The sequence below is a fragment of the Tachysurus fulvidraco genome, chromosome 3 (genome assembly GCF_022655615.1).
Source record: "Tachysurus fulvidraco isolate hzauxx_2018 chromosome 3, HZAU_PFXX_2.0, whole genome shotgun sequence".
Lineage (NCBI taxonomy): Eukaryota > Metazoa > Chordata > Actinopteri > Siluriformes > Bagridae > Tachysurus > Tachysurus fulvidraco.
The window spans coordinates 16998614-17023651 of record NC_062520.1 but is presented as its reverse complement, the minus strand read 5'-3'; the positions used below and the strand labels follow the sequence as shown (position 1 = coordinate 17023651).

Sequence of the window (25038 nt, the reverse complement as noted above, 5' to 3'; positions counted from 1 at the left end):
ATCCATATATTGTTTGTATTGTATATTTCTCTGGTGACACTGCTTTTTATTTTGGGCTTTTATATTTGTCCAATGAACAAAACTATCTTCTTGTGTGTATATATATTTACATAGATGTTTATAAGCAAGATTAAATGCTATGTGTTATAATTTATTATTCAGTTGCTTATGCAAAATAACTTCATTCTCTCCTTTCAGCTGGTAAACTCATGCTGAAACAGACGCCTCTTCTTGACAGTTGAATAGCTAAGGTGAACGGAGAATAATATTATTATGCTTTATCTGGAGTTACTGGGTAGAAGTCAAAACATTAAACAGTATCCTGGGAACAGAAGAAAGGTGAATACTCTACTGGTCTCTTATGGCTAACAGGTGAAGTACCAAGATTCAATGCTCATAAGCTGTCTGAAAAATTGAGCATGTTTTGTTTAGATAGATAGATAGATAGATAGATAGATAGATAGATAGATAGATAGATAGATAGATAGATAGATAGATAGATAGATAGATAGATAGATAGAAAGGGCTGCACAATGACAATAATAATCTAAAAATGTATTTCCCCCTTTTTATTTAGTTATCTCTCATGGCTTAACAGTTAACTAAGTTACTGGTCAGAAGGTCTGGGTTCAAGTTGCCACTGCTGGGTCATTGAGAATTGCATTAACCTTCTCTGCTCCACTGGTGCTGTATCATGGCTTTATCCTGCACACTGGCATCAGGCTCCTAACAAACTGAGACATGAGGGGAAAAAGTATTTCACTGTGATGTGACAGGCTACATACATAAGCAGTTTTACAGTTGCTGAATTAAATTTGACAAATAAATCTACGTCCTCAATTGAAAGTTTTCCATTTTTTAATGTATTAAAGCCACATTTCGGGTGTGTGGTTCCTGTCTTGGTAACTGATTGGTAAAGACTGAGCTGAGTTGTATATGAGACCGTTCATTAGCATGAAGAGTAAAACTGTATGAAGCAGCATTTATTAAGTATTGAACAACAATCACCGGTCATAATGTCGTAAACTGTGTCCGGGTTAGAAACAAATGGCAGTGAGATGTTTATAAGCCCGAAAGAGTCATTTTGGAAGCCGAAAGCTAATAAGAACTTTTTTAGCTTCGGAATATTTATCCGGTATTTTCAGGCGATTTACATTCATCATTAAAAGCCCCAAACACGTACATTTCTATGCTATAAAACATAAACGTGAGAAATATCAACACGTGAGAGTTAAACTTAATATAATGTGATTTCCGGAGAAACCCAGTAACCAATCAGAGTGACGGAAGCGTTTCCTGTTTACGTCCTGAAGTCCAGTTCAGTCCTTATCCATCGTGTTTACCGCGAACTCCGAAGTAGTTACTTTCCTGTTTGTTTGTTTTACTTTTCTCTCTGTTGTCATCATCGTGATCATGCAGTCTTTAAGGTATGGATATAAACTGTGCTGTAAACAGCTGTATTTCCAAGAAATAATCTTAAATCAGGAAGGGAGTGGTTCCTAAAGTGCATATATCTTAGATGTCCATGAACGATTTTCATCACATATGATCTATTTCATGTACATGTTATTCCATGTTGTTTCACCATTAGGAACTATTTTAGACCATGGTCATCTGCTGTAAAGTTGGATGGCAAAACTGTAGTGATTACTGGTGCTAATACTGGGATTGGCAAAGAGACTGCTATTGATTTGGCCAAAAGAGGTAAGGTTAGTTGTATAATAGTTGTATAAATAACTTTTCAAACTTATCAGCAGGTGTAGTTTACCCTGTGGTTGATCACCGATTTGAAATATACACGTTTTAACCAATAAGTTGTAAAAATAGATTTTAAAAGTCATTACTGTCTGTGTTTCCAGGTATGAGGGTCATTATAGCCTGCAGAAATATAGAGAAAGCTGATGCAGCTCTGAAAGAGATTATAGAAGTTTCTGGGAATCAGAATGTTGCCTGTAAAAAACTTGACCTGGCTGACTTCAACTCCATCAGAGAATTTGCTCAGAATATCAATAGTGGTAAGACGTCTTTCTACACATTAAGATTAATCTGTCATTCCTGGTATTCTCTCGTAGTACATGCATATCAATTTGGCCAGAAACTATGCACTATTTTGATACGCTTAACACAATGAACTATAAAGGAAGTAATCACCACCACCTAAACATTTTTTCCTTTATTTTTTAACTGAACATACAATAATGTTCCATATTTTAGGTTCTTATTTTCAAAGGCATTTTGGCATTTTTATATTTGTCATGTGATAGCATTCTTCTTCTTTTTTTTTTTTTGCTTTTGTTCTCTTGTGTAACTTATTGCTTAGTAGATGACTCATATACAGCAATACTGCAGCAAGGGAAATTCGAGATACAATCCTAAAATTCAATTAAAAATTCAATTAAACTCGAATGGAATTAGATACAAAGCTTTTAACAAAAGTAATTAAAATAATTCAGGGGTCAGATGAGCAAACTGAAGTCAGCATTGGCATCAAATGTTTCTTAATAACGTTAGAAAGAAAATTTTGAAAGGAACTGATTCACAAAAGAAGGAAGCAGTCTTCCTGTCTTTGACAGTAAATAGTGTGACTATTAGAAGGCGGTTAGGTTTGGAAGGGATTGACAGTCAAGTTAATTTATAGCAAATTACAAATAGAAATCTTCAGGAGTTAAATAGGACATCATGATTATTTGTGTAATAAGGAAAAAAGACTGTATAAAATGTCTAAAATAGACTGCTAAATTCAGCATGGAAATGACAGTATTTGGCAAATGGTGCATATGATAATTATCACTGAAACCTATAAATGGATGACAAGGAATTATCTCTGGTAACATCTGTGTTAAAGTCACCCCTCCAGCAAGTTCCAGAGATGTGCAGAATCAATTCCACCGGTGTACTATAAAGCCATCCATCCATCCATCCATCCTTAATTGAGACTGTGAAGGTAGTATAGTCATAACAAACCCTGTTGGAATGAAAACACTAGCTTTAGTGTCCTTGATCCACAAGATCTCCACCTTTAAAATGGGGACACAGCTTTTAGGGCTTTATAATTCAGTAGCAGCAATCAATTTGGAATTTTATTGCCAGCTGATGTGTAGTGATAAGATATGATTAATATGGTTCATTATTATTGTTTATAACAAACTCAAGCTTGTTTAGGCTTCAACTCTAGCATGCAACCATAATACAATTAGTTTCTTAGATAAAGCGAGGTTACCCTAACTGTGCTGTATTGCAATTTGAGCCATCATACTATAGGGTTCTACTAAAATAGAACCCTACTCTCTTTCACAAAGATTTCATTTTACTGGCTATTTTCTATCTATTCTATTTTACTATCTATTTCTCTTTCTTGCTTGAATTGCATGAAACATACTTTTTAGATGTTTCAAATAGGTATGACATTCATGAGAATTGAATATATGCTTAGGGTAATTAATGAAAATGAATATTTTTAAACATTACAATGACCAGATCTCAAAATATGTACTGATACCTAACATTCAGGTCCTAATATTCTGGAAGTCATAAAGCATGCCATATGTCTGAGGATTGTGTAGTTTAAGACACTTCTGTTTTGTTTTCACATTCTTTCCCATGCCAATAAACATAATGTTTTGTAGATCATAAATTACATAAAGGGCAAAAATATTAAGTAAGATGTTGTAGTTCTTGTTATATTTCTTATCATGAGTTACTGTTTATTTCCCAAGAGGAGAAACAGCTCAATATCTTGATTAATAATGCTGGCGTGATGGCATGCCCATATGCTAAAACAGCAGATGGTTTTGAGATGCAAATCGGAGTCAACCACTTGGGTAGGTTTGATGGAAATTTATATTGTTGTTATGCCTTACAATTTGTCATAAAATCAGCAAATATGTTGATACTCATAACCCTCATGCTTTTGTAGGTCACTTTCTCCTGACATTTCTATTAACTGACCTGCTTAAGAGGTCTGCTCCGGCTCGGATCATCACCGTGTCATCCATGGCGCATAAGTGGGGGACTATTAATCTTGATGACCTAAACAGTGAGAAAAGCTATGATAAAGCCAAAGCTTACAGCCAGAGCAAACTGGCCAATGTGCTCTTCACTCGTTGCTTAGCCAAAAAACTACAGGGTGAGTGCTAAGACATCAGGCATTTTCCTGGTATGAACCCCAACATGAATCGGAGTTTGTTTGTAGCACAGTTAATTTGGTCTACTTGGCTCATTCATGTCCCTGTTGTGTTCAACAGGTACAGGAGTGACAACTTATGTCCTTCACCCTGGTGTAGTTCAGACAGAACTGTGGAGGCACCTGAATCGACCCCAACAGGCAGCCATGTGGTTGATCAAACCTTTTACCAAAACATCATTGCAGGGAGCTCAGACCACTATTTACTGTGCAGTGGCTCCTGAGCTAGAGACAGAGAGTGGTAAATATTACAGGTAAGTCTAAAATTACACATTTACATAGCTTATTTTATGTTGATAATTCTTTGGTCATGTTTTTATCCTGAGAGTATAAACTTAATTCTGACTGCAACATATTCCTATACTTGTTGCAGTGATTGTGCACCCGCAAGCTGCTCTGGTGCTGCTGTGGACGATGACATGGCACAGCGACTTTGGGACCTAAGCTGCCAGATGCTCAAGATAACATGGGATTAGATCTGTTGCCATTTAAATAGATGCCTTGAAGTTGTGCAACACCAATATTATTTTTTTTACATAGTCCACATTTCCTTGTTTCTAAAATGTTGTTTATTTCCAGTTCCAGATTCATGTCTAGGGACTTCACTGTAAATATACACACATACATACACACTGCTGCCACTTGGGGGCATTTTCATTCACTGTATTATTGTATCATGCAGTAAGTATCATGAGAGAGGACCATGTGTAGAGGGATAGGAAAAGACACTAATTATCAGCTGTTTATTGGGTGGCCATATATTATATTAATGGACATAAAGTTCCTTTTTTTGCATTTCTCAATGATACATGTGGAAGAAAAAAAATTCATTTAAATTAAAATATAATTTCAAATTTACCTGAGAATAATGTAATCTGGGCTGGTAATGCATAATGCCACCCAGTCTTTTACTGTTTATATATAACAGCATGCTCATTGTGGTTTACTTATCATTTAAACATGGCTGCATTACCCCCTCAAAACACAAGATAGCTGAATGTAGACAGGAAAACAAAAGATATACACTTATTACTGTGAAAATTGTATTTGTATCTGTTTCTGGTTAATGTGCCAACAATTCATAACCACCTGTTTTAAAGAGAAAAACAGAAGGGAGTTAATCACACACACATACACACACACACATACATACATACATACATACATACATTATATATATATATATATATAATGTATGTATGTATGTATATATAGGTTGAAAACAAGTCATGCAGCTGCATTTTGGATATATATATATATGCAGCTGCATGACTTGTTTTCAACCTGCCTCAGCTCTCACACACCACAACACTTCAGCGCTCCCTCCACTGGCTTCCAGTAGCTGTATGCATCAGATTCAAAACACTGATGCTTGCTTACAAAGCCAAAAATGAACCAGCTCCTGCTTACCTTAAAGCTTTTATCGCTCCTCGTACTGAACCTCGCACCCTCATCACTGCTCTGGTCCCACCATCTATCAGGGAGGAAGGTATACAAGAAGACCCTTTTCTGTTCTGGCACTGAGGTAGTGGAATGAACTTCCCCTAAAGGTCTGACAGGTGAGGACCCACTTCATCCTGAAACACCCAAACTATCCCTCATTTTCCCTGTGTGTATATTTATTTAAAAAACCCTAAACAGAGGTTTAGGTCGATGGTATCCTAAGACTGTAACCTAGTGGAACAGTGATAATGTGTTCATTGATAAAGACTTAAAAGCACTTTTATACATCACTCTGGATAAGGGCATCTGTTAAATGCTGTAAATGTAAGTGCTTATATATGCTATCTGTAAATCCTGAGTTTTAAACATTAACCATTTGATTGTTTTATGAAAATCTGATAATCGGCAAGCTGATTCATATTTGGTCCTCAATTGGTTATGGCCTTCATGTCCACAGTTTGTTGAGTTCATAGTAATAATATTTTATTGTTATTATACAGTCAGTTTTAAACCATGGCTTGCGTCTTCTGAGCACAGGCTTGTACAAAATTTACAGAGGAGGTATAGGTTTTGCATTATGCAGCTATGACAATTTCTATCATTTTACTATCAATATATTATATATTGTAATGGTTTCCTGCATTCTATCTCTCTCTGAACCCAGTGATGGAAGGCCTGCTTGTGGACAAACCACCATCCTGCACAATATAAAATGACTACAGAAAAAAAACCGGATTGAATACAGTATATTGTAATTATGTTGCGTGCATATATATATATATAATGTATGTATGTATGATATACAGCAAAGTTCCTGTAGATCTGTCAATAAATCAATACCATTCTTAGCACAAGTGTGATGATGAATACGGCACGTTTACCCTATTATTCTAGACATATTCTGATACTTTTCTGGATTTTTTTCTCCTTGAAAGCTGATATTTCTTGCACAAGGAAGGTAAATATTTATATGTATATACAGGTCAACAACCAGTTCCAATTCAACAGGAGCTGCTGTAATCTGTTGAATATTGTTTTTACTAATTTTATGCTAATTCTTTACGGTACCTTTGCTAGAATCATATTTTGTTACTGGCGATTGGTTCAAGTCATTTACAATTTATATGAATAGCACCCTTCCCAATTGACATTGTCCTAAAACAGCTTTACAGGAATATAATAATTCTAAATAAAAAATGATCAACTTTATATTTTAAATGTATATTTATATGCAAACTAGGGTCAATGGTGTCAAGGCAAAACTCCCTGAGTTTAAACTTATCATGAGATTATATAAAAAAGAAACCTTGAGTGGAACGACTTATCTGTGTGACACCAGATAGTGTTGTTATAAATAATTTCCATTTTCCATAACCGTACACTATATGGTCAGCTGTAATTGTGTAAATTGTGCAATTGCTCTCTAACACAGATTCAGCGGCTTCATCCATCCCCCTCTGTTTTCACATGTGATCCTAACTGTTAATATAAACTATATCTTATCTCACTATTAATTTTCTTATCTAAGCACCATGTCCTTGGTTTGGTAATACATTATCTATAGCGCATGCTTATATAAATGCTTATAACACAATCAACCATCTGATGCTTTTCACAACTTTAGGATTTGTCTGGAGGATGAGGTAAACCTTATTATAACTCTTTTTCAAATACTTGAGTTAGGCACTCACATTTAAATATTCTGTTGATGTTTAGCTTGAAACATACTTTTGCTTTTTATTTATTACAGATTCCTTACATCATGAATGATAAGGATTTAGAAATTGCTATTGTTGGCATAGGATGCAATTTCCCTGGAGGTGAACATATTAAACTGAAAACATTCACTTACTCTAAACTTCCAGTAAACAAAATGTTTGAATGTTTTTCATTTTGTGTACATAAAATATATCTGATTGTTGTAGGTGAGGGGCTTGATCCTTTCTGGAAAGTCTTGCTTGAGGGAAAGAACTGTGCAGTGCAGATACCATTTCAAAGGTTTGACCAGAATGAGTGGTATGATCAAGATGATAATAAGGCAGGAAAGTCACGGACAGCAAAAGCTGCATTTACTGATGGGTAAGCCTTCTATTTTGCCAGAAAGATGTAATTATTTTATATTGACATTTATTTGCTAATAAATTAGTCGGTTTCTTTATGGACTGCATCTACACGGTACACATATATTGACTATAGATACTATCCAGTAACATATTTCATTTAAACTGAATTAAGTTTTTTTTTTTTTTAATTTTTTTTTCAATTTAATTCAATTAATTGGATTTAATTGATGTTTTTTTCAAAGGAGGCAAATGTTGCTGATGTCTCAATTATCCTGCCTATTAGTAACTGTTAGTTACGGATGTTTTGAAATTGTTGCATAATGACAAAATAACAGGACTAACTGTCCTTAATTATTCTATTTTTAACATCATATACATGCTTATACGATGTATAAATATTTATTTGCCACCACTTAATATCAGACAACATTTGATTTACAGATTTAATGAGTTTGATCAGACATTCTTTGGCATTACTGATGCTGAGATGGAGCAAATGGATCCACAACACAAAATGCTTCTACAGTGTACTTACAGAGCATTGGAAAATGCTGGGATGCCTATGGAGAAGGCCAATGGGAGTAGAACAGGAGTTTTTCTGGGTAATGACCAAACATGATATTTTATCATTTATTAAAAAAATTAAGAAAATATTATATTATTAAAAAAATTATTAAGAAAATATATAATATAGTGTAATATATATATATATATATATATATATATATATATATATATATATATATATATATATATATATATATATATATATGCATGCATGTAATAACACTTCTACATGCTGATTCAGGCCTGATGAACAGAGACTATGAACTCACCATGGCGAATGTCAATCCTGTCATCATCAACCACTGCACTGGTACTGGCATAGCCATGAGTATAGCAGCCAACAGAATCTCCTATACCTTCAACTTTACTGGACCTTCTTTATCTATTGACTGTGCCTGCTCCTCATCTCTTGTTGCCCTTCATTTAGCCTGTCAAGCCATGAGACAAGGTAAAATAATTAAAAAATGTATAGCCTACCAGTGGCCAATATCAGTTACCTTTTTTGTTTGTATGTAGTTCCCTGACATTTTTTTGTTCAATTTGTGCTCCTCAATTGCAAGGATTTTATAGAAATTTTTGATTATAGGATTATTGACACTAAATGTTTTTGTCAGTAATTGTGTAGATCAAAAACATACTCTATTATTTATGGTTAGAATCAGTTATTCGACTATTATTCTTTATTGAAGTTGGTTTGACTGTGTTTTATTTAATAGGAGACTGTGAAATGGCTGTATTTGGTGGTGTGAACTGCATTTTTCAGCCAAGAGTATTTGTGGCTCTAAGTAAGGCAAAGATGATCTCGCCTGATGGAACCAGCAAACCATTCTCCAACACAGCAAATGGCTATGGCAGAGGAGAAGGCTGTGGTGTCATCCTGCTGAAGCCTCTAGAAAAAGTATTTCACTGCTTAATATATACCTTATTACATACATATTAAGTAATTTTCCAATGTAGATAATAATACTAATGTACATAATCTGACAGGCTCTTCAGGATCATGATCATATTTGGGGCATTGTATGCAAAACAGCAATTAATCAAGATGGCCGCAGTGTCACTCCAATCACAAAGCCATCTATGGTCCAGCAGGAGGAGTTGCTCAATAGAATCTATTCTACAGGGACCTACCTGTCCGATATCCAGTACATAGAGGCTCATGGGACTGGGACTCCGGTGGGAGATTCAGTAGAAGCAGACAGCATCTCTAAAGTTATTGCCAAGGCACGACCCTCAGAGGTAGGGCCACTTCTTATTGGCTCAGTTAAGAGTAACATTGGACACACAGAATCTGCAGCGGGAGTGGCAGGACTGATTAAAGTACTTTTGATGATGAAGCATGAAACCATTGTACCTTCAGTGTTCTACTCAGAGGAAAGTTCTAGCATCGATAATCAATCTCTTAACCTAAAGATTCCCACCAAAGCTGAGAAATGGGTCACCAGCAGAGATTCAGTGCGAGTTGCTGGGATAAATAACTTTGGATTTGGAGGCACAAATGCACATGCAGTTGTAAAGCAATATCTTCAAAAAAAACCACCAAAAGAACCTGTCAAGAAACAATACAATTTTTTTGTACTTTCTGCAGCGTCTGAGAAATCACTGGCAATGATGATAGAAGACACAGCTTCAAATATCAATGCAAAGAATATAACAGATGTTCAAAGCCTGGCATATACTTCTAGCTGTAGGAGAAGTCACTGGAAACATAAATACAGGAAAGCATTTCACATATTATCTTTGACAGATTTGAAAGAAAAACTTATGTATGCAAAAGACAAAAAGTGTGTCCCAGCAAAGAAACATACTAGACTAGTGTTTGTGTTTTGTGGAAATGGTGTTACTTACAGAGGTATGTGCAAACAACTTCTAAAAGAGGAATCCACTTTTAGGGCAAAAGTGAGAGAGATTGACAATCTTTTCCAAAGATACATAAAAATTGGGCTGGTGGAAATACTGGAGAGTGAATCTAAACATGAGGTCAGTTTCTCTAAACCAGAAATTATTCAGCCTCTCCTCTTTGCTGTACAGGTCGCCACTGCTAATCTTCTAAAGCACTGGGGTATTAAACCAGATGCTGTTCTTGGACATTCTGTTGGAGAGGTTGCTGCAGCTCATTGTTCTGGTCTGTTGTCACTTGAGGATGCAGTAAAGGTGATCTACTATCGCAGTAGATTGCAGAGTAGAGTAACTGGAGGGAAAATGCTTGTTGTAAGCAACATGCCTGTACCAAATGTGTTGAAAATCCTCCCTTCTTATTCTGGGAAGATTTGTTTGGCAGCACAAAACAGCCCTCAGTCATGCACACTTTCAGGAGAAGAAGATGCTATTGATCATTTGCATAAGTGCTTAAGCAATTCAGATGACGGCAAAAATTTGTTCCTGCATAATTTGGATGTGCCTGCTGCTTATCATAGTCACATGATGGATCCCATTGTGGAAGAAATAGAGAATAGTATAGGCCAATTAAATACGCAAAACATGGAGACAGAATTATTCTCAACAGTGACAGGAGACAAGATGTGCCCAACAGATTTTGTTAACGGTAAATACTGGGCAAGAAATATCCGAGAGCCAGTTGCTTTTGAACAAGCGCTAAGATCGGTTAAACAGACCAAGAATGCAATATTTGTTGAGATTAGCCCAAGAAGGGCTTTGCAAAGAAACATCATTGAGACTCTAGGAAGTGACACAGTGGTGCTCTCCTCAGTGCAGCCAGAAAAAGATGTTGAGGCAATGCTGACAGTTGTATCCAAACTGTTTGAAGCAGGAATCAATATAGATTGGGACCAGTTCTATAAAGGCTGTGAGATGGAACCAATTCCTTTTCCAAGGTATCAGTTTGACAGTGTGAGGAAAGATGTACTTACTGAAGCAATCCATTCGGGTGACAGCAGTATTCATCCTGTAATTACACAGTTAAGTAAAAATGGCTTAGATTTCAGCTGTGACCTCTCCTCTGGGGCAGTGTCCTATCTGTATGATCATAAACATCAAGGTGTTGCCATTGTCCCTGGGGCATTTTATGTTGAATTAGGCTTAGCAGCAATCATGACAAGTGTAAAACCAAAAATACCCCTCAGCTTTCTGCAGCTCAGTATAAAGTTTCACACTCCATGTGTTTTGTCACAGAATGCACCAGATGTGAAAATACGATTGGATCCAACTAAAAGTACAGTAGGGAATAGCTTTCGGTTTAAGGTGTACTCTTTATCATCAAACTACGCATCAGGAACGATTGAGTCAACAGAGGCAAGATTGCCTGAAGAGTCGTACATTTCTCTAAGCTGTATTGCTAAAAGATGTCAGTCTGTTGTGAGTTCTGAGGAGTTCTATAAGAACTTATCTTTGGGTGGATTTCAGTACGGTCCAGTTTTCAAAAACAAGGGAAATGTTTATTATGGAGAGGAACTTGGAGAAACCTACTCTATTGTTACTGTTCCTGATGAAATATTGCCCCAAATGCATGACTACTACATTCATCCTATAGTCTTAGACTATCTTATGCAACTCATTCCTGTCACAGGAACATATCATTTCATGCAAAGGCCTGGATTCCCTTCAGAAATAGGCAGTCTAACTGTGTATGAACCATTGCAGAAGGAGATGGTTGTGTATTTGAGAGCAACACATATGGGTAATGAGGAACTTACCATTTGTGGTTGTTTGGCTGACAAAGATGGCAAGGTTTTGGTTGAACTCAAAAATGTAATCATTACGTACCTAGGGAATCGCACTCGTGTAGTAGAGGAATATTTTTATCACAACAGTTACGGCATAGTGTCAGAGAATGACAACTTCTCAACACCCAAATCACTAGTTTTTGCTGATCAGTTAGGAATTTCTACAGGTTTACAGCAATACTTAGACCCAGCATCAAAATACATTTCATCTACACATACTAAAGTACTGATAGAACATGGATTTGAAGTTTTTCTGTCTGACCTGAACATCCAAAATGTAAATACAAACTTTCAGGAAGTGTTGTTCATGTGGACTGATGCAGATTTAAAGTCAGACAAAACAGAGAATGTGTTAGAATGCATGGCAAGTTGTTGTGAGATTTTCCGGAAAATTGTTGCAGGCCTTAAGTCAATGCATTTCCAAAACTCCATCAGGGTAGTAACCTATCGGTCAACAGGAAAAACAATAGACCACATCAATCCTGGTTTTGTACTGTCTGGAATGACAAGAGCATGTGCAGCTGAACTGTCAGACCTCTCCTTTCAGTTGATAGACATTGAATCTACTAAAGACATTAAACCATTGGCTGAGATTATCAGATCATACCCTTGCAGCAAATACCCTGAGCTAGTTGTAAAAAATGGGCAGATTCTTAAGCCTCAGATTATTCACACGCCAATCTTAGATGGCTCACATCAAAGTGTCCATAAAACAAAGTATGAAAGCTTTATCTTGCAAACCTCTGACCCCTACAGAGTGACAAGCCTGTCAGCAGTTGTTTCTGATGAATCTACCGACCCCATTCAAGGGAAAAATGTAGAAGTCCAGCTCTGTAAAATTTGCATGCACTCCTCAGACTATTTTCCAGTTAGTGTTTCTGATCTTAAATTTGGTCAGACACTGTACTGGAACAAACACACCACTCAGAACTACAAACTTTTAGCACTTGACTTCAGTGGAATTGTCACAGCTGTGGGAAGAGAGGTAAAAGAACTGAAAGTGGGAGACCATATTGTTTCCTGTTACCCTGTTGTTGCCTCTAGCAAAGTTGTTATTCCAGCAGATGCATGCTATAAAACAAAGAGCCTTCCATGTTTGAAGGACACACCTTGTGTATCTTACATGATACTTGCTTGGGAGATCTTACACTGTGCCCTGCCTAAAGCCAGACACCAGAGGTTGGGCATTTTCTCAACTATCCCAGACTCAGCTTTGGTGAAAGTCTTAAGTGTCACAGCAGTCAAATCGGGATGGAGAGTCTCTGTGGCTAAAAACACAGATCAGCTGTCTCATGACTTGAGTGAGATTGCAGCATTAGTGCTTCTGCCTCCATATGATGAAACTGTCATTACAAATGTAAGTCAAATAACAAGTGTTAGAGACATTATTCTTGTTGCGGACAACCAGCCAGACAAATGTGTCAGTCAGCTTGCTTTTAGAGGTCAAGATAATGAGGTTCATATGAAAATCCTTTTCACATCTAGCCTCATGCAAAAGCAGTCAATAAGAGCACGGAAACTGCAAGTATTTCACTGGTTGAAAAAAATGCAATTGGACAGAAGATTTGTGTGTTTTGAAAAAAGCACAATTCAGAATTCAAAAAGAGAAATCACTCTTCGCTTGGCTTCAGGATCATACTTCAGATGTCAAACCATGCCAATGGTGGTTTTGTGCCATGGCACTAAAGATGAACCTTCAGATATTCCCCTGATACCAAAAGCCAAAAAGCTGTTCCAGAAGAATTCTGTTTACATTGTGACTGGTGGTCTATCAGGACTTGGATATCAAACAGTGAAATTCATTGCTCAGAGAGGTGGAGGGAATATTGTTATTCTGTCTAGGAGTGGTGCAAATGATCAAATAGAACAGGAGATAAATAACATAAAAAATCAGTGCCAATGTTTAATCACAAGATTACAATGTGATGTTTCGGTCTCAGAACAAATTCACCAAGCTGTTGCTCAGATCACTAAACTGTTACCATCCAAACCAATCAAAGGAGTGTTCCATAGTGCGGTGATCCTTAATGATGGACTGATTGAAAACCTAAACAAATCCCACTTTGAGAAGGTCATGAGACCAAAAGTGAATGGTGTAATTAACCTTCACAATGCCACCAAACACTGTGATCTGGATTATTTTGTATGCTACTCCTCTGTCTCAGCGTTCCTTGGCAATGCTTCACAGACAAACTACGCTTCTGCTAATTCATTTATGGATACCTTCTGCCAGTATCGCAGAAACATTGGACTTTCTGGGCAGGCAATTAACTGGGGAGCATTAAATTTGGGTCTCTTGTTAAACCAACACCATTTCCAAAGATTTCTAGAGTCCAAAGGAATGATGATGCTGGAAGTCACAGAAATCCATGATAGTCTTGAGCAGTGCCTTTTGATGAACAAACCTCAACAGGTTGTGTGCAAATTCCATTTCAAAAACATTAGATATAATGTCCTGTCTCAAAACAAATCCCTCACCATGCGGTTATCAGCCCTGGTGGAGGAAGAGCTCAAAAAGGCTAAAATGATCAACTCAAAACCTGACCAGACTAAGAAAATCTCTTCACCCAATGAATATATCAAATCATTGATAAGTGAGAATATTAACATTGAACAAGATGAGCTGAGTGATGATACTTGTCTGTCAGCACTGGGCATTGATTCCATGTTAGCCATGACACTGCAGAACCTCATCTTTCAAGATAAAGGAGTCAGTATTCCTTTGGTGGCACTCCTTGATCCAGAGAAGACGCTGTCGGACTTGGTTAAAACACTGATGGAATTTGAAAATGGAGAAAAGCAAGAGAGTAGCAATGACTTTCTCCCTATTGAGGAGATGACAGGATTCTAGTGCTTTTGACAAAAGGAGATATACATAAGCAAATGTTGATGTGCAGCTTACAGTTTTAACTCAAACGCCGGTCTTGGTGTGAATTATGTTAAGCACCATTCTGGATTTATATTCATTCAGATATTGTCAATCTATTGTACAAAAACTAATTAATGTAAATGTTTATGTTGATACTGCAGTTATGTTCTCTGTAAAATGCTATGACTGTAATACTGTAATACATATTGTATATTTTGGGGTTATGTTATTGGGTTGATATCAGTTAGTTAGATAAGTTATTAGCTGGGAATTATACAGCAATATATACATTTTGTATACTTTGTCAAAATCTATTGCCATTATTTTTTTCACAAATGTATAATTCTAATATCATCTCACTAATAATCTGAACATGACTTTGGGAGTGGTGTGTGTGTGTGTGTGTGTGTGTGTGTGTGTGTGTGTGTGTGTGTGTGTGTGTGTGTGTGTGTGTGTGTGTGTGTGTGTGTGTGTGTTTGTGTGTAATGGAATGTCCCACGAAATCAACAGACTTTTAACACCTTTCAGCACCTTATATCTACATTTTACTATATTACCTTATCACTAATATTACATTCTGTTTGTTTCTCTATTTGTTATGAAATAATTCAGAGAAGTTTTTAAATAACATGCACTGAAATTTATATCTGAGCAATAAGGCAGTATTTTAAGGGGTTAACTTCACTAATGTACATGTTTGAGAATACCAGTTCCACATATGATATACTGTTCTCCATACATTTTTGTAAATATTAATATTGTAAGTTGATTACTGATAATATAAAGTAGGAGAAAGAATAAAGCTAATGTAATAGTTGTATTTAGTAGAAATCCTTTACCAGAAATGCTGCAGGGGAAATCTATGTCTCATTACATATGTAGTATGAACCTACATTAAGTGTTTTTTATTAACCAGGATATTAAAAAAGATAATCACATACATCACTTGTAAACATCTTCAATGTATATTTTATTATTCATATATTTAATTATTCTGATTACTCTTGTAACTAAATGAAATATCTATTTTTGTTACTTTGTATTACAGTTTCTTAATAAATAAATAAATAAATATGCAAATTCTGGACAATTTAAGATTTTACTGTTGTGGCAAATGCCCACCATTTCCAAACTATTTGAATGCAATTTACTCTCATAAGCTGGGATTTTACATAAGTCCATATTACAAAACAAACATATAAACAAAAAAAACAAACACATGAATTAAGGCTTCACTCTATCTGTCATAATTCAACAGATCATTTCTATTAAATGTCTCAGACAGCTTTAATCCCTTAATTATTAAAAAGGCAAATATATAATCAAATGAGTGATTTTTCATTCGTCCTTTAATTTTTTTTCTTTATTGTTTTAAAGGTCAAAGTAAAAGTGGCTTGTGATAGATCTTAACTACTGCCAACATTTGTGTTTACGATTGTGTATAGCTTAATTGATATGATAATTTATTTTATATATTAAACTATGATGACTCACTGAAAAGCACAAAGGTAGCCCCAATCTTTAGGTTAACAATCTGTATCTGTATCTAACACAGAAACTCTTACCGATTTTCAACATTTTGTTAAAATAAATTTCTAAATACTGTGCCTCATACATTTACTCCGCATTATGCTGCTGTCATTTAAATTTTATTGTACAAAGAAACAACAACCTTTTTAATTAGCAAAGTTTACTAAAGTTTATTTGTCATTTGTCATACAGTTGTCATAATCTCAAAGATTTTGGCTGTGCAAAATACACAGCATAAACATAACTTACATAAGCACATAAAAAATATCAATATATGGATATGTACATTGTCAACAGTATACATTTTTCTAGAATCCGAATCAAAATCAAAATAATTGATCAAATAATCAGCATAGATTAAAGATACATTTCTTTTATGTTTAGTTTTTATCACTGGTTTCTTTAAGAAGCATAGCCAGTGAGTTCAGAGTGATGTTAGGATCTAGTAAAGTAGCAAGTGGAATATTCACACCACTATCCTGAAAGATTTGATTCTGCAATGTCATAGCCAACATTGAATCCATGCCCAGTGCAGCAAGGCAGGTTTCAGCTTCAAACTCCTCTGTATCAACATTGCAAAGGTCACCTACCATGCCTCTAATGTAATCATCAAAAGATGAGTGTATATCCTTCCTGGACTCATTCACTGTTTTGACTTCAAACTCTTTCTCAATTAAGGCTGCTAGACGGACTTTTAGAGAGGCATTCTGTGAGAGAACGTTGTTCCTCAAGTTTCTGAAGTTGAATTTGCACACAACTTGCTGAGGCTTGTTTTCCAATAAGCAATGTTTTAAAGCTTCATGGATTTCTGGCACTTCCATTGTCATCAAACCTTTGGCTTCTAAGAATTTTTGATAGTCTGCTTTGTTGAACAGAAGACCTAATTTAAGAGGTCCCCAATTGATGGTCTGTCCAGCAAGTCCGGCATTACGGCGGTAGTGGCACAAAGAGTCTAGAAATGAGTTCGCTGCTGCATAATTAGCCTGGGATGCATTGCCAATAAAAGAGGAGACGGATGAATAACATACAAAATAATCAACTTTGCTGTTTAAAGTAGCATAGTGAAGGTTTAGTGCACCACTAACCTTTGGACGCAAGACTTTTTCAAAGGCAGACTTATTAAGTGTTTCAAGCAGCCCATCATGCAGCACAGCAGCACTGTGAAAAACTCCTTTTATTGGACAAGCAGGGAAAGTTTGTCCAATGACAGTGACTGCTTCCAGTACCTCATCTGATACAGACACATCACACTGGAGAGTGATTATTCTTACTCCATATATATTTTTAAGGTTGGTGATATGCAGTTGTGTCTCCTCAGATGGAGCACTCCTTGAGAGTGTAGCAATGCACTTTCCACCCCAGTGTGAAATGAACTTCACTGTTTCAAGACCTAATCCAGATAAACCACCTGAAACTATGTACACTGCAGTCTGTGAGAAGAGCTGCGTTGGTCTGTCTTGTAGATATATCTGGGACCTACCAGCCATAGACCCAGTGTTATCCAGAAGTATCAAGGACACTGTTTCAGCAGTAAAGTATGATCCAACATTCTCTGTTTCAGCTTGGGTAGACTTGAAAACCTTGCTTTGTAAGGATAAAAAATTCCCATCCAATTGCATCATTTTTAGCCATCTGTACACAACAGAACTCTGTGTTTTGAGATTAGATTTCTGAAAAATGTTGCACAATTTAACAAAGTGAAAGCACATATTCTCACTATCACTTGGAAGAATGCTTGTTGCAGGTTCATTGTTGTTACAGACAAGGAAAATGTGCTCTGCACTGACTTTACTGTTTAACTGTGCCAAGCATGATTGATCATAAGGAGGTATAAGGACAAAGACAGGGCACTGATCTAAACCTTGTCTAAGGGCATTCAATTCCATTTCTGTAACAACATTCCATCCTGACTTGTTCGCTGTGATGGTTAACACCTTCATCAGAGCAGAGTCTGGAGTCGAGGTGAAAATACACAATGTCTTGTTTTGTTTGACCTTAAGTAATGCACCGTGTAAAATCTCCCAAGCAAGTATGAAGTAAGAGACACAAGGAGTGTCCTTCAAAAACTGAAGCTTCTTTGTTTTATAGCAAGCATCCTCTGAAAGGATAACCTTGGAGGATGCTACAGTGGGGTAACAGGAGACTATATGGTCTCCCACTTTCAGGTTCCTTACATCTTTTCCCACAGCAGTAACAGTCCCACTAAAGTCAAGAGCTAAAAGTTTGTGCATCTGAGATGTGTTTTTGTTCCAATATAATGCCTGGCCAAATTTAAGGCCAGACAGACTGACTGGAAAATAGTCTGAGGAGTGCATGCAAATTTTACTAATTTGGACCTCCACATTTTTTCCATTGATGAAATCAAGTACATCATTTGTTGGTATGGATGACAAGCAAACCATTTCATATGGGTTTGCTGTATGTAAGCTGAAGCACCTAGACCATGGAGAGTTTACACTTTTGGGTATTTTATTAAGGGCTGTTCGTGTTATCACTGTTGACTGAACCTGCCCTTGGCTTATCAAGACCTCTGGGTACTCATGGCATTTATAGGAGCAAATTACATAACCCAGTGCTTTTATGTCCTCACTTGAAAGTGTGGCAAGATCTATCAACTGAAAAGAATTTTCCGACAACTCAGCAGCACAAGCCCTTGTCATGCCTGATAGTACAAATCCTGGACTAATGTGATCAATGGTGCTTTCAGAGGATCTGTAAGTTATGACATGAAGAGTGCGCAAGTGCTTGCACTTCCTTATAGTCAAAACAATGTGACGGTAAAGCTCACAAATGTTTGCCAACTGCTCCAGGACTGTCTGAGTTTTAAGAAAACCAAGGTTTTTACAGCTACATATAAAGAGAATTTTCTCCATATCAGCTGTACTCTGATCCAAGTCTAATAGAAAATCTGTAACTTGAAAGGTAGACAATCCTTCATCAGCAGGAGACAAAAATACAGAGGATGGGTCTAGGTATATCTTTAGTGCATTAGCGATACCTAAAGAATCCTCAAAGACGACAGCTTTTGGTTTGCTGTCTATGCTGTTAATTGCAGGGGCAATGAGTCTTTCATTATGAAAGAAGCAAAAGTCAGTAACTTTTGCAATTTCTCCTACAAGTGTGATTCTGACATCCCTCAGCTCAACCAGTGTGTGTCCTTTTCTGTCTGTGAAGCAACCACATACCTCAAAGTATTCTGGCATCTCCTGAGTAAGCCTCATATATATGACCATTTCCTTACACAGAGGTGCAATTATCACCATGCTGCCAATTGCAGAGGGAAATCCATGTCTAATAGTGCTGTTCCTCATGGCTAAAACAGATGTCATCTGCAGGAAATAATCTAATACAACAGGATGCAAATAGTACTTGTATAACTGGTTTAGCAATTGATCCGGTATTCTGACATTGGCTACTGCTTCTTTGAAATGCTCTCCATACTGGATGTCACCCAGCTGTTGAAAAATGGGCCCATACTCAAACCCTGCCTGGTTAAGCATAACATATACTTGTTCGCCTGGTATGACTGATGGACATCTCTTCGAAATAATGTCCAAGAGAACGACTTGATGCTCAGTCACACCTGGTCCTGCTATATAAGCAATGCTGCCCGACGCATGTGTTGTAGCAGAAGACTGAATCTGAAACAGTGTCTTGTCCTCATGTGGCTCAAGTTGCACTTTCACACAATGTGAGCTCTTACTAAGAACAAGTAAATTCTGAAAGTTTATTGTAAGTTGAAGTGAAGCAAGAGGCATCTTTGGGGTCATTGATTCAATGACAGAAGCCAAAGCTAGTTCAGTGTAGAGGGCACCTGGAACAATAACTATACCATTGCTTTTGTGCTCCCAAATGTAAGGGGTTGTTTCTAATGACAGATTGCATTTGAACATTCTGTTATTGCATTTATGGGGAATTATAAGGGGATGGGGGCAGAAGGCCATCACCTCATTACCTTGCCTTACTTCCTCAAAGTATACATCGCTTTTACAACAATCAAACTGATAGACTGGGTAAGAAGCTGGTGGTGACTGAAACCCATTATAGAAATGGCCCCAGTCTACATTGATCCCAAGCTCAAACAGTTTGTATACAACAGTATGTAGTGTATCTTGATCTTTGTCTGGTTGGATTGATGAGAGCACCATTGTGTCATTTCCTAATGTCTCCATGATGTTCCTCCGCAGAGCCCTTCTTGGGCCAATCTCAACAAAGATTATGTTCTTCCTGTTACTGGCCACTGCTCTTACTGCTTGTTCAAATGCAACTGTATTTCTGATATTTCTTGCCCAGTAATCTCCGGTTACAAAATCTCCTGGACAGCACATCTTTCCCGTTACTGTGGAAAATAAATCACATTCCATTTCATATTGATTTAATGACCCAATGCTGTCTCTAATTTGAGTGAGAACTGGATCCATCATATGACTGTGGTAGGCAGCAGGAACCTCCAAGACATGAAGGAACATATTCTTTGCTTTGAACGAATTCTTTAACAATTGATGTACACTTTCAATTGCATCTTTCTCTCCTGACAGCACACATGACATAGGACTGTTCAAAGCAGCCAGACACACTTTCCCTGCGTATGCTGGGAGAATTTTCAAGATGTCTGACACAGCCATATTACCAACAACAAGCATCTTTCCTCCGGTGACTTTGCACTGTAGAACACTCCGAAAATAGATTACTTTCACGGCTTCCTCTAGAGACAAAAGCCCGGAGCAATGGGCTGCAGCAACCTCTCCAACAGAGTGCCCAAGAACAGCAGTGGGTCTGATGCCCCAATGCTTTAGCAAGTGAGCTGTGGCAACCTGGGTGGCAAAAAGGAGGGGCTGGACAATGTCTGGCTTTGAGAAATCATCGTTGTCAAAGCTGCTTGCGATCTTCTGTAAAATGCTTGTAGTTCTGTAATTCTGAAAATAGTTTTCAACCTCTCTAATCTTTTCTCTGAAAACAGGCTCCTCTTTTAGGAGCTGCCTGCACATTCCTCTGTATGTAACCCCATTCCCACAGAAGATGAAGACTACCATGGGGTCTGGTTTAACAGCATCAAACTTGTTGTTTAGGCTAGTTTTCAGCTGTTCCTCTAAATCTGATAGAGATGTTGTAACATACACTTTCCTATATTTGTGTTTCACGTGACTTCTTCGGCACGCTGATGTATACAAAAGAGTTGGTAAGTCAACTTTGTTTTCTGTGCTGATTCTTTGATAGGTGTCAGCAATACACATCTCAAGAGATTTACTTGTGGCAGCAGACAATGGGAACAATTTCCTTGAACCAAACCTTTCTAAGTTAGAGGATCTAACATGTTTATATTCTTTGATGATAGCATGTGCATTAGTTCCTCCAAAACCAAAACTATTAATTCCAGCTACCCTTTCTTTGGAACCTGTGTAATGCCATGTTTCAACGTTGGTGGGAATCTTTAGGTTAAGAGCTTGATTATCGATGCTAGAACTTTCCTCTGAGTAGAACACTGAAGGTACAATGGTTTCATGCTTCATCATCAAAAGTACTTTAATCAGTCCTGCCACTCCCGCTGCAGATTCTGTGTGTCCAATGTTACTCTTAACTGAGCCAATAAGAAGTGGCCCTACCTCTGAGGGTCGTGCCTTGGCAATAACTTTAGAGATGCTGTCTGCTTCTACTGAATCTCCCACCGGAGTCCCAGTCCCATGAGCTTCTATGTACTGGATATCGGACAGGTAGGTCCCTGTAGAATAGATTCTATTGAGCAACTCCTCCTGCTGGACCATAGATGGCTTTGTGATTGGAGTGACACTGCGGCCATCTTGATTAATTGCTGTTTTGCATACAATGCCCCAAATATGATCATGATCCTGAAGAGCCTTAGAAAAAGAATACAAATTTCTAAACATAAAAATTGAATATACAATTTGGATATATTATACTGTACACCTACCGAGTACACCAAGATCATTAAAAAGAACTTACTTTTTTCAAAGTTTTTAGAAGAACTATACCACAGCCTTCCCCTCTACCGTATCCATCTGCTTTTTTGGAGAAAGGTTTACTAGTGCCTCCAGGTGAAATCATTTTAGCTTTGCTGAGAGCCACAAAGACCCGTGGCTCAAGAATACAGCTAACGCCTCCACAAAGTGCCATCTCACAGTCACCTAGTGGAAGAGAAAGAAATATGTCCTAAGTGAAGTGAAAAAACAAAAAAACAAAAACAAAAATAAAACATTACAATATGTACAAAATATTTTCCTACCACAGATTGTAACATGACGTTTCTAATAAATTAATTAGTTAATTCATATCATGGCAAATCCAGCAGTTCATACAAAAATGTCGGGAGTTCAAAAGCTTTCCATGAAAAACTAATTTCCACCAACTCATTTTTATTTTTCCATTACTTATTTTCTTTTACAAAAGATTTACTCATTCCTCAGTCACATCCCATACCCTTCGTATTAAATATCTCTAACTAAATTATTATGAAAGAATACAACCATACAGATAAGATAATCATAATCAAGATAATCAAATACAATAATTATACAACTACAGTGGTTGTGCAAAACATAATCTATTTGTGTTATCAGAGGCTATCAAGTTATTTGCTTTTATTGCAGAGGCAGAGATGGAGGAAGAATTTTATATTACACACATGAACATACACACACTAGTAAAGGTGTCTTGGAAACAATACATAGCTTTGTTGTTCTGCAAAAACCTCATCATCACTGACAGAACTTTGCTCAGTGTCCAGAGTATGGGTCTTTATATTTAATTAGTTCCATTACGTCATGTTTTAACCAAGGGGGCTGTAGGCTTGCTGTAATTTATGTTCAGAAAGCTCTTACCTTGTCTGATTGCTTGGCAAGCAGAATGGACTGCAACTAAAGAGGAGGAGCAGGCACTATCAATGGCAAATGAAGGCCCAGTGAGGTTGAATGTGTAGGAGATCCGGTTGGCTGCTATACTCATAGCTGTCCCTGTGCCATTGTAATGGGTTATTGTACTTGGGCTGTTGTTCAGTAGTGTTTCGTAGTCTCTGTTCATGAGCCCTGGAAAACAGAACAATCAGAATATATGTATAAATAGCTGCTGTACTAAGAATAATATCAGTTCTGAGGTGCACTACTATATACTGAAATACTGTTGTTATTACCGATATAAACACCTGTTCTGGAGCCACTGACTTTTTCCATAGGAATGCCAGAATCCTCCAACGCTCTGTAGGAACACTGCAAAAGAAGCTTTTGCTGGGGGTCCATAAAATTAGCTTCAGCTTCAGAAATGCCAAAAAACCTGTAATCAAACTCATTGAACCTAGTGTGTAAAAAGGATAAAAACAAAAAGGGGAGAAAACATTTTTGTAACACAGAAAAAAAGTTTTACTGTAGTATTTTGTATTTTTATATTAATTTGTCATATTTTTATATAAGTAATCCAAATATTTATGATAAGAAATGGAAATTTATTAAAAATGTTGTGCAGGATTTTAAAATACTATAAAGGCTATGAGAAAAGAACAAACTAGTTTCAGAGTAAGGGTACGTATTTCCAAATTAGTTAAATTGTGTAGCAATTACAGTCATACACATAAAATATTTCAAATAATTCTTAATAATTAAGCTTTTAAACCAAAGTACAAAAGAGGAAATCCAACTAAATCCAAACCCAAGTACACAGAACAATGACTCAAAGCCTGCTGCTTAAACAGTCAATGATATGTAGGCATAAATAACCTGTATGTTTTACATCAATTGTACAGTAAAAAAAAATAAAATAGATACAATAAAACAATAACCATCACATATATTTAATTTAGACAAAAATTCAAAGGCAAATAAGTTTGAACAAGGAAATATATATTAATGATTTACCCATCGATGAAAGCAGCTTTAGTAGTTTGGATTTTGCCAAGAATAGTGTCATCAGGATCATACCACTGTGCTACATCAAATCTCTGCTCTGGAATATCCACAGCACAATTTTTCCCATCAACAAGAACATTCCAGAAATTGTCAAGTCCCTCACCTGCAAGGATGTCACACAAATCATAAGTATGTATGCACAATACTCAGGGAGAATCTATGTGGCACTTACAAAACATTGGCACTTACCCCCTGGGAAGTTACATCCAACCCCAACTATAGCAATATCTTCATCCATGTTGTTTGCCTCATCAACAGATTTAGAAACTTTGGCACCACAGTATAATGAGCTTCATCATCACTGTGGTTCCTGTTACTAAACAGAGTGTATGTGCTCATTTCCATGCCTGCACTATAGCCCGGACCCTTTATAAAGCCTCCTCACCAAGACTTGTTTAAACTAAAGTCTCTTTCAAGAGAGGGTTATTGAGTTACATGCAGGGTTTTCATGCAACCCACAATTAAGGTGGTTTGAAACAAAAGCCATTAATTACACGGCCGGGCAAAAATAAAGAAAAGGCATTTAGGGGCACTTCCTATGAGGGGGATATAATGGAGGCATTTTCTCCAGGCCCCAATAATACAGTGGCATTACAGAATTTTGATCAGTTAGAAGAGCTTTTAAGTAATCGTATATCACTGATGTGAAAATCACCTAGCAGAAAATTACCCCCAAACAGATCAGTTTCCTCTGTTTGTTCTTTAAATATAGCCAATGATCATTTAAAGTAGTTGTCTCTTATTATTTTGAGGTAAGGTGATATCTTAGATTATTTATATTTTATTA

The 25038-nt window shown here is 36.8% G+C and overlaps 3 protein-coding genes and 1 long non-coding RNA gene across 8 annotated transcripts; 2 read left to right on the top strand and 2 right to left on the bottom strand.

Annotated features, from left to right (window-relative positions):
• Nucleotides 1-116: 116 nt before the first annotated feature.
• LOC113644814 lies at nucleotides 117-5730 on the bottom strand. 2 transcript variants are annotated; one of them, XR_007140170.1, is made up of 4 exons: nucleotides 5594-5730; nucleotides 3949-4029; nucleotides 669-734; nucleotides 117-246 (listed from the first exon to the last, which is right to left on the bottom strand). It is a non-coding gene; the product is annotated as an uncharacterized LOC113644814 (long non-coding RNA). The 2 variants fall into 2 exon arrangements; XR_007140169.1 differs by lacking the exon at nucleotides 117-246 and having other exon boundaries at nucleotides 466-734.
• Nucleotides 913-5041, top strand: rdh12l (retinol dehydrogenase 12, like). Of its 2 annotated transcripts, XM_027149928.2 has the most exons (7): nucleotides 913-1427; nucleotides 1592-1704; nucleotides 1860-2015; nucleotides 3717-3821; nucleotides 3917-4126; nucleotides 4245-4437; nucleotides 4557-5041. In XM_027149928.2, exons 1-7 carry the CDS (start codon nucleotides 1414-1416, stop codon nucleotides 4657-4659), a joined length of 894 nt encoding a protein of 297 aa, XP_027005729.1. In that variant the 5' UTR covers nucleotides 913-1413; the 3' UTR covers nucleotides 4660-5041. The 2 variants fall into 2 exon arrangements, with proteins under 2 accessions (XP_027005729.1, XP_027005730.1); XM_027149929.2 differs by lacking the exon at nucleotides 913-1427 and having other exon boundaries at nucleotides 1592-1709.
• Nucleotides 5731-7191: 1461 nt separating the features above from the next.
• fasn2 (fatty acid synthase 2) lies at nucleotides 7192-15882 on the top strand. Its single transcript, XM_027149925.2, has 7 exons — nucleotides 7192-7269; nucleotides 7377-7446; nucleotides 7552-7705; nucleotides 8131-8291; nucleotides 8498-8704; nucleotides 8973-9154; nucleotides 9244-15882. Exons 2-7 carry the CDS (start codon nucleotides 7389-7391, stop codon nucleotides 14788-14790), a joined length of 6309 nt encoding a protein of 2102 aa, XP_027005726.2. The 5' UTR covers nucleotides 7192-7269; nucleotides 7377-7388; the 3' UTR covers nucleotides 14791-15882.
• A 599-nt stretch (nucleotides 15883-16481) lies between these two features.
• Nucleotides 16482-24593, bottom strand: pks1 (polyketide synthase 1). Of its 3 annotated transcripts, XM_027149926.2 has the most exons (6): nucleotides 24441-24593; nucleotides 24201-24354; nucleotides 23483-23643; nucleotides 23175-23378; nucleotides 22300-22481; nucleotides 16482-22193 (listed from the first exon to the last, which is right to left on the bottom strand). In XM_027149926.2, the coding sequence occupies exons 1-6, from the start codon at nucleotides 24487-24489 to the stop codon at nucleotides 16719-16721; spliced, it is 6225 nt and encodes a 2074-aa protein (XP_027005727.2). In that variant the 5' UTR covers nucleotides 24490-24593; the 3' UTR covers nucleotides 16482-16718. The 3 variants fall into 3 exon arrangements, with proteins under 3 accessions (XP_027005727.2, XP_047667433.1, XP_047667434.1); XM_047811477.1 differs by lacking the exons at nucleotides 24201-24354; nucleotides 24441-24593 and adding an exon at nucleotides 24355-24412; XM_047811478.1 differs by lacking the exons at nucleotides 23483-23643; nucleotides 24201-24354; nucleotides 24441-24593 and having other exon boundaries at nucleotides 22300-22506; nucleotides 23175-23305.
• Between the last annotated feature and the right edge of the window lie 445 nt (nucleotides 24594-25038).

Bases quoted from the DNA above. Each gene is read 5' to 3' on its own strand.
- rdh12l (XM_027149928.2), top strand. The intron at 2,016-3,716 runs GTAAGACGTCTT...TTATTTCCCAAG, and splicing joins TGCTCAGAATATCAATAGTG to AGGAGAAACAGCTCAATATC. The intron at 4,127-4,244 runs GTGAGTGCTAAG...TGTGTTCAACAG, and splicing joins CTTAGCCAAAAAACTACAGG to GTACAGGAGTGACAACTTAT.
- pks1 (XM_027149926.2), bottom strand. From the start codon at position 24,489: ATGGATGAAGATATTGCTATAGTTGGGGTTGGATGTAACTTCCCAGGG. The intron at 23,644-24,200 runs GTAAATCATTAA...TTTACACACTAG, and splicing joins AAAGCTGCTTTCATCGATGG to GTTCAATGAGTTTGATTACA. The intron at 22,482-23,174 runs GTAAGAGCTTTC...CTCTTCCACTAG, and splicing joins TTGCCAAGCAATCAGACAAG to GTGACTGTGAGATGGCACTT.
- fasn2 (XM_027149925.2), top strand. From the start codon at position 7,389: ATGAATGATAAGGATTTAGAAATTGCTATTGTTGGCATAGGATGCAAT. The intron at 7,706-8,130 runs GTAAGCCTTCTA...TTTGATTTACAG, and splicing joins AAAGCTGCATTTACTGATGG to ATTTAATGAGTTTGATCAGA. The intron at 9,155-9,243 runs GTATTTCACTGC...ATAATCTGACAG, and splicing joins TGCTGAAGCCTCTAGAAAAA to GCTCTTCAGGATCATGATCA.